General features: G+C 40.3%; 1 protein-coding gene across 1 annotated transcript in view; it reads right to left on the bottom strand.

Moving 5' to 3' along the window:
* Window positions 1-163: 163 nt before the first annotated feature.
* LOC101595523 (zinc finger protein 345-like) overlaps window positions 164-9043 on the bottom strand; it is a 56314-nt gene continuing 47434 nt past the window's right edge. The window contains exon 6 of the mRNA XM_045141396.1: window positions 164-268. Within this exon, the coding sequence (XP_044997331.1) occupies window positions 164-268 (105 nt within the window). The remainder of the gene's footprint in view (window positions 269-9043) is intronic.

Raw genomic sequence — 9043 nt, 5'->3', positions numbered from 1 at the left:
AGGCCACTTGGATGAATAGCACCTGAAATCATGTCACTGGATTTCACTGGGGTTTCCAAGTCAAGATGTGAGGTGAACAGGTCAGAAAGTTTTGCTGCTTGTCATAGCTTAAGAAAATGTGGCAGTCCTGTTTCTTCCGTTGTTCAAGCAGTGGGGAGAACCCTCACACCCTCACTTCCGTCAGCATCACGGCATGTGCTGTGAGGTCCAGGCACGGCTCACAGCAGTGCATGCTGGCAGTGTCCCACGACCCCATGTTTCCCACTGTCTGAGAACACCGTAAGGAAAACAATCATGGGAAGTCCAGCAATTCCCAGTCACTCTCCAGATAACCGTGCAGACACTAAGCTTCATGCTTTTGTTGTGATACATGACCTGCATCCTTGTCCTCAGTTCACACAGAGTAATAAGCTGTGGTGAGCCAGATTATCAACTTTAGCTTTGTTTTCTCCATTTTTTTACTTTTACCTACAAACAGGATTCCACACATTATTTAACTTTATATTTTATGTTTACACAATGAAGTTCCACAACCTGAGTAAGGAATTATTTTTTGTTGTTGCTTTGACATTATGTGTTTCAATAAATGAGTGTGAAGGGCTGGATACATGGCTTAGTGGTTAAGGCACTTGTCTGAAAAGTCAAAGGACCTCAGTTCGATTCCTCAGCACCCATGTATACCAGATATACAAGGTAGGACATGCATCTGGAGTTCTTTATTAGTGGCAGGAGGCCCTTGCCAGCCCATTCTTTTTCTTGCTTTCACTTTGTTCTTCTGCCTCATTCTCTCAAATAAATACAATGAAAATAAAATAAATAAACGAGCTTGTGATGAGGAGCCTGTTTTTATTAATATGAACTCTATAGAAATTTGCACAAATTTAGGTAATTTCTTTTTGGTGAGTAGAGATAGATTTTGGAACATGATATAAGGCTCAACTCTCCCGATTTATTACCTTATTTCATATGTACTTAATATTTAAATATCATGGCCCACATATTTCATCCCAGGACATGGGATTCAAAGGAAAGAGGATTGTCATGAGTTTGAGGCCATTCTGAGACTACATAGTGACTTCCAGTTATGCTTATGCTAGCGTGAGACCCTATCTTGAAACAAAACAAACAAAAAAATGAACAAAAAATCATTACTCACTGATTATAAATCTGCAAAGATTGATCCTGGAGAGTTCCGAGAGGCAGATGCAGAGAAAGTAGGGATAACCTGCCATGGAAGGGGAGAAAATTCATCCGTGGGGACAGAAAATAAAATTTCTATGCAAAGTGTTGAGCATGTTGTCATTAGTACTTACTGTCATTATTTCCTTCTTTTTATTTTTTAAATATAAATCTTTATTACAACATTTTTTATGTGTGTACCTCACATATTTTCCACTGGACAGGCTAACTGTCTGGCTACTGCCTCTCTTCCAGACTCCAGACAGGCCTCTTCATGCCAAAGCAGCACATAGTGTCTTCAAAATAAATAGCTATTGGATTCCACCTTACTACAGTAAGAATGGTGATACTAAAAATTCAAATAAAAACAAATATTTTTGAGGATATACAAGAAAAAGAATAGTCCTTCACGGTTAGGGGGAGAATGTAAACTTGTACAATCAGTATGGAAGTCAATATGGAGATTTCTGAAAAGGATGAACATAGAGCTATCAACAAACACAGTTATTTTCTTATTGGACATCTATACAAAATGTCCCATGTCTCACCAAAGGAATATCTGTTCAACCATGTTTATAGCTGCTCAATTATAATAGCTTAGTACTGTAATCAATCCAGGTGTTCATCCCTAGATGAATGAATAATGAATGTAGTGTACACTTACACAATGGGATTCTATTGAGCAGTGAGAAAAAAAAAATACAACTACACTCTGACTGTTTTTCATGGTAGGGTCTTGCTCTTGCACAGGCTGACCTCAAGGTAGCCTTGAGCTCATGGAAATCCTTGTACATCTGCCTCAGAAGTCCTAGTATTGGAGGCATGAGCCACCATGCCCAGAAATACTGTGCAATTTTTAGAAAATGGAAAGATCACAACATCTTGGTCACCCAATCATCTAATGATGGACATCTGGGATGATTCCAGCTGTTAGGTATTATCAGTTGAGCTGCTATAAACATGGTTTAGCAAATGTCTCTGGACTGAGGCTGGGAAGTTTTAGGGTACATGTCCAGGAAAGGAATAATTCGGTCTGTTGGTAAGTCTACAGTCAACCTCTTTAGGAGTCTCCATATTGCTTTCCAGCATGGTTGCATCATCTTACATTCCCACCAACAGTGGATGACAGATCCTATTTCTCCACATCCTTGCCAGCATTTATTTTCATTTGATTTTTTAATGTTTGCTGTCCTTACTGGGGTAAGGTGGAATTGCATACTTGTTTTAATTTGTATTTCCCTGATGATTAGGATGATGGACATTTTCTTAAGTGTTTTCCCTTTGTATTTCTTTCTCTGAGAACCACCTGTCCACTTCTTTTCACCATTGTGTGAGTAGGTTGTTTGACTTTTATTGGTTATCTTTTTGTGTTCTTTGTAGATTCTAGAGATTAGGCATCTGTGAGGTGGATATTCAGCAAATATTTTCTCCCATTCTGTGGGTAATCTATTGGCTCTGTTTATTGTATGTTTGTCTGTGAAGAAAATTTACATCTCCCTGTGATCTCACTGGTTGAGTGAATGTTTAAGATCCGTTGCTACCGGGGTTTTGTTCAGGAAGTCTCTTCCCATTCCTATACCATGGCAAGTTCCTCCTGTTTATTCTTCTAGTCATAACCGATTTTCTGGTCTAATATTGAGGTCTTTCATCCATTTGGCCTTGATTGTTGTGTGTGGTGGGATGTGGGGATCAAGTGTCAATTTCCTGCATGTGGTTATTCAGGTTGTCCAGCACCATTTGTTGAAAATGCTGTATTTTTTTCCATCATATACTGTTAGGCCCTTTGTCAAATATCAAGTAGCTGTAGTTACTTGACCCAAATTTCGGGCCCTCAATTCTATTCCATTGGTTTCTACTCATGTGTTTATGCCAGTACCATGCTGTTTTTATCACTATGGTTTTGTAATATAGTTTAAGAACAGGTATGGTGATGCTTCCAGAGGAATTTCTTTTGCTGTGGATATGTTTGGATATCCAAGGCCTTCTGCCTTTCCATATTAATTCTGATATTATTTTTCTGTCTCTGTAAAGAGCTATTTGGGGATTTTGATTGGTATTTCACTATATCTGTGTATTGTCTGGTAGGGTTGCCATTTTTTCGATGTTAATTCTGCCTATCTAGGAGGTCTTTCCATTTCCTCCAGCCCTCTTCAATTTCTTTTTTGACTATTTTTGTTTTCCTTGTATAAATCTTTCAGTTCCTTGGTTAATATTATTCCAAGGTATATTTTTGTTGCTATTGAAAATGGGACATTGTCACTTATTTTTTTTCTGTATGTATTTGTCATTTCATATAGAAAGGCTACTGATTTTTGTGCATTGATTTTGTATCATGCTACCTTTCTGAAGGAGTTAACAACCTTTAAGAGTTTTGGGATAGAGGGTCTCAGGTCTCTTACATATAGAATCATGTCATCTGCGAATAGAGCTAACTTAACTTCTTCCTTTCCAAATTATATCTGTTTTATTTCTTTCACTTTTCTTATTGATTGAGCTAGTAATTACAATACTATACTGAAGAGCAGATGTGAGAGTGGACACCCCTATCTTGTCCTTGATCTCAATGGGTATTCCTTTAGTCTCCTTCCATTAAGTTTTATTTGGGCTTTAGGAGCTTTATATATAGCCATTATTATATCAAGATATAAACCTATCATGCCAATTCTCTCCAATGTTTTGATCATGAAATGATGTTCTATTTTGTCAAAGGCCTTTTCTGCCTCTATTGAGATGATCATGTGGATTTTTTGTTTAACTTTGTTTATGTGGTGTTTTACATTGACAAATTTCCCTGTGAACTACCTACATTCCTGGGTTGAATCCCACTCAATCAAGGTGGATAATGTTTTTTATGTGCTGCTGGATTCAGTTTGTGAGGATTTTGTTCATCAGTGAATAGGCCTTCAGTTTTCTTTTCTTGTGGCATGTCTGTCTGATTTTGGTATTAGGGTGATACTAGCTTCATAGAAGGAGTTGGGGAGCATTCTCTTTTCTCCAATGGTGTGCCACAGTTTGAGAAAGATTGATTTCAGTTCTTCCATGAAAGTTTCATAAAATTCAGCTGAGAAGCCATCTGATTCTGGACTCTTCTTTTGTGGGAGGATTTTTATTATTACGTTTTCAATCTCAAAGAGTGTGGTAGGCATGTTTAGGAGATTAAACTGGTCTGTGTTTAGCTTTGGTAGATGGCATGTGTATAGGAATATATCCATTTCCTCCATATTATCCAGTTTCTTGTAGTAGAGGTTTTTGAAATAAGTCCTGATGATTCTCCCAATTTCACTTATGTCTGTTGTGATCTCTCCTTTTTCAGTTTGAATTTTGTTAATTTGGAGTCTTTCCTTTTTTTGCTTGATCAAATTGGCGAGAGGTTTGTCAATCTTGTTTATTTTTTCAAAGAACCAGCTCTTGGTTTATCAATTGCCTTAATTGTTTCCTTGTTTTCCAATTCATTAATTTCTGTTCTGATTTTAATTTTTTCTTCCCTTCTGGAGCTCTTTGGGTTGGATTTTTCTTGTTTTTCCAGTGTCTTTAGGTGGATGGTTAGGCTATTGATTTGGGATCTTTCTGTCTTTTTTATGAAGGCATTGAGTGCTATGAATTTTCCCCTGAGGACTGCCTTCATTGTGTTCCATAAGTTTTGGTATGATGTATTCTCATTGTCATTCAATTCCAGGAATTTTGCAGTTTCATTTTTTATTTCATCCACTGTCCATTTATTGTTTAAGATTGTGCTGTTTAGTTTCCATGTGCCCTCGGGATTCTTGGTGGGTTTTTTGTTGTTGATTTCTAGCAATATAGCATTGTGATCTAATATCATGCAGGGAATTATATTGATTTTCCTAAATATGTGGAGGCAGTCTTTGTGACCCAGTATATGGTCTATTTTATATAATGTTCCATGGGCTGCTGAGAAGAATGTGTAGTCTGTGGATTTGGGATGGAAAGTTCTGTAGATGTCTGCTAGGTCTAAGTGTTCTATGGCTTTGTTGAGCTCTCTTACTTCCCTGTTGAGTTTCTGTTTGTATCATCTGTCTATTACTGATAATGGCGAGTTGAAGTTCCTACCTATGATGGTGTTGGTGGTTATTTCTGTTTTATTGTCAAGTAGGTTTTGTTTTATGAACTGTGGTGCCCCTGTGTTTGGTGCATACAGATTTATGATTGTAATATCCTCTTGATGGATTTTTCCCTTTATAAGTAGGAAGTGGCCTTCTTTGTCTTTTTTGATTATTTTTGGTTTGAAGTCAATTTTATCCGATATTAATATAGTCACACCTGCTTTGTTTCTTATTCCCATTTGCTTGGAATATTGTTTTCCACCCTTTCACCCTGAGGAGGTTTATGTCTTTAGTGGTAAGATGGGTTTCTTGAAGGAAGCAGATTGAAGGTTCTAATTTTTTGATCCACCCTGTTAGCTTGTGTCTCTTGGTGGGTGAATTCAGGCCATTAATGTTTAGGGTAATGACTGTGAGATTTGATTTGATCCCTGCCATATTATGATTGTATATGTGGTTTGGTATTTTCATGGAATTTGAAATTTTTGTGTCTACTCTGGGTTTTGTTGTTGTGATCTACTTCTTGTAGGCATTTGTGTTTGGTTATTTGGTTCTTCTCTGTGGAGAATTTCCTGGAATGCTTTCTGTAGGTTTGCTTTTGTGTTCATATAATTGTAAAGCTGAGTTTTGTCATGGAAAGTTTTTCTTTCACCATCTATTATAAGGGAGACTTTTGCTGGGTAGAGTAGTTTGGGTTGGAAGCCATAGTTTCTTAGAGTTTGGAGAGTTTCATTACAGTTCCTCCTAGCTTTCAGGGTTTCCATTGAGAAGTCTGAAGTAATTCTGATGGGGTTTCCTTTGAAAGTGGTGTGCTGTTTTTCCCTAGCTGCTTTTAGGATGTTCTCTTTGGTGTCAATGTTTAGAGTCTTAATGATAATATATCTTGGGGATTTTCTCCTTTGGTTCAGTCTGTTTGGAGTTCTGTTTGCTTCTTGTATCTTGATGGGCCATGCTTTTAAGAGCCGGGGGGAGTTTTCTTCAATTATTTAGTTAAGTAAGTTCTCCATGCCTTTGGTGTGAAATTCTTCTCCTTCTGATATTCCAGTGATTCTGATATTAGGATGTTTAAGTGTATCCCACAATTCCCTCATGTTCTGTTCACAGGAACTTTTGAACTTACTGAAATTTTTGAACTCTTGAACTGTTTCTTGCATCCTGTCTTCCAGATCAGGGTTCTATCCTCCACTTCGCTGACTCTATTCTTGAGAGCCTGTAGAGTTTTGGACTTGTTCAATTAACTTTGCATTTTCTACTACTTTCCTATATATCACATCCATTGCTCTTTCCAGTTCCCTTTTCACCTCATTTTATGATTTTCTTGATGATTCTTGGAAATCATCCTTGCATTTCTCTATGTTTTCATTTAGTATGGCCAGCTGATTTTTAAGGTCTTCTTTTTTTTTCACTCTCCCTCAACTCCCTTAGCTCTCTTTGAATTCCTTCCAGTGTCTTATCATATTGTTCTAGCTTAGTGATGGTAGCATCCACACAATTGTCAGGCCTTTGTTGCTTTCCTGCAAGTTCTAGCAGTAGGTTCGTCAGGGTTGCATTGCTCATAGCTTCCACTTGATGTTCTGATCCTAAACACTCTTCTATGTTTTGGTTAGATGTAATCCTTGTTGGACTGGGTGATCTGTCTGGATTTTCTTGCATTTTATTTTTCATGTTATTTCTTTTGTGCTGTGGTGTACCCATGACAGTGTATGGGCAGGTAGGTGGGTGGACCCGCCTGGCTCTAGCTCAATGAGAATCCAAGGCAGCCTGGAGCAGTTGCCAATAAGCCTGGGTTTTGGCTCTCTCTTGCCAAAGCTGCATATCTACTGCCTGACAGTGGCACCAAAGTTGCCTTAATTCTCACCCAGTAATGCACCAAAGCTGCCTGCCTTTGAGCTTGGAAGGGGACTGAGGTAGCAAGCCCTGAAGCTGCCTAACTCTTGCTGGGAACACTGGGACCTGCAAAGAGTCTGTGCTGTCCTGTCACAGGGGAGTGGGGGATGGGCAGTGACAGACAGGTAGGGGATGGCACCTGGGCTGGTGCTAGTGACTCAGGCTGGGCTTGTGTGGCCCTTGCTGTGGGACTGGTCCTGCTGCATGTGCAATTGTAGTGCAGAGGCAGCTGCTGTGGGCACGGGATCAGGGCACAGAGGAGGCTGGCTGGCAGGCGTGCGATTGGACCACAGCAGCGGGGGGTCTGGTGGCCCCCTGATCACAGCAGAGGTAGTCCCCATGGGTGTGCAAACTGAGCACAGCGCGTCGGACCAGCGTGCGTGATCAGAGCACAGTGGCTGAGGTCTCCATGTGTGTAGAGATCCCCACGGGTGTGCAAACGGAGCACAGCGGTGGAGGTCCCAGCAGGTGTGTGATCAGAGTACAAGGCAGCAGGCTGGTAGATGTGCTATTGGAGCACAGCTGCTTGGGGCGCCGGGTGCTGTGGCTGTATGGGGGTATAAACTATCCACCTGAGATGGGATCTGCGATTCCCTGTTTTTCCCCATTCTGTGCCCTCCCACTGGCAAGAAGACCCTGATAACCCTTAATTTCTTGCCTTTCTTTCCCCAGTATTTGCAGCGCAGATAGGCGGTCGCCATCTTGGCCAGAAGACATTCTTATTCTCATTCTCATCCAAAACAACTTCTTCAGAATCTGAGTGTTCAATGTCCCCAGGTTCTTAAGCTATTCTCACACATTCTCATCCCAAGTCATAGGTTTACACTCTTTTTGCAATCAGTGCTCCCACCTTAACTTCTGAGAGCCTATGAGGCTGGGATTTGAGTTTGCATTGCAAGTTAGCCAATCTTACAATAAAAGCCTGGGTTTGGTTTTCTGCACTTTGAGTCCTATTCTGAATAGAGAGGACACTCTTCTCTAGGGTACCCTTAGAAGCCTTCAGCTCATGTGTGTGGGTCTCGGGCTTGGAATTTTCTTTTCTGAGCTTCTGCTATTCCCTTAATCCTTTAACCAGAGATGCTAGAAGCAACCAACCATCATTATCATTCATCATACTATTCCACAAATATTCAAAAGTTTTAGACATAGAGTCACTAAATTTTCTGCTCTTCACAAGATATGACTCAGGATCACCCACTGCATCTATCACATGGAGCTTTGTAGATAGTTCACACCATGAATTATTAGTGTTCTCGTTTTACCAGTAAAAGTGCTCTCCTTATTACCAGTAGAGCCTTTAGGAAAACTGAAGTTGGATAACCAACTCTGGAGAGCACCAAGCCCACTAGGGAAATCCGTCCTTTCAATTCTGTTTCTCTAGAACCATTCTGGTTCTACAATCTGTATTAATCAGGGTTCTCTGGGGGAAGAGAACCAATAAAATGAATTGTATTAAAAAGGAATTTATTGGAGTAGCACACAGCAGTCCAACAACAGCAGTATGCTGGCCTGAGAGCCAAAGAAGCTGGTAGCTGTTCAGTCTACAAAGCTGGATGCCTCAGCAGTGCCAATCCAGCCTGGAGTGTTCTGGAAAGCTGCTGGTTTTCAGTACACACTGGTCTTCAGTTCACACTGGAAAGCAGCAAGCAGGTCGGGGGAGGAGATCCTTTCTTTCCCCAAGCTTCCTTAGATAAAGACCCTTGTCCAAGACAGGGCACCCACTCTGTGGAAGGACTCACCCTGGAGGAAAGATTCCTCAGTTAGTAAATTTTCCCTGGAAGCAAGCTCAGAGACCCACTTAAGGGGCATGTATGTGGATTCCTAAACAGATCAAGTTGACACAAAAGTTAATGATCACAGTCCCCATCATGGAAATTGGTGGTTCACGTGGACATCTCTCTGGAGTGAGACCCCATCAG

The sequence above is a fragment of the Jaculus jaculus genome, unplaced genomic scaffold (genome assembly GCF_020740685.1).
Source record: "Jaculus jaculus isolate mJacJac1 unplaced genomic scaffold, mJacJac1.mat.Y.cur u25, whole genome shotgun sequence".
Taxonomy (NCBI): domain Eukaryota; kingdom Metazoa; phylum Chordata; class Mammalia; order Rodentia; family Dipodidae; genus Jaculus; species Jaculus jaculus.
The sequence above is the reverse complement of the archived record's forward strand: the minus strand, read 5'-3'. Positions and strand labels throughout refer to the sequence as shown.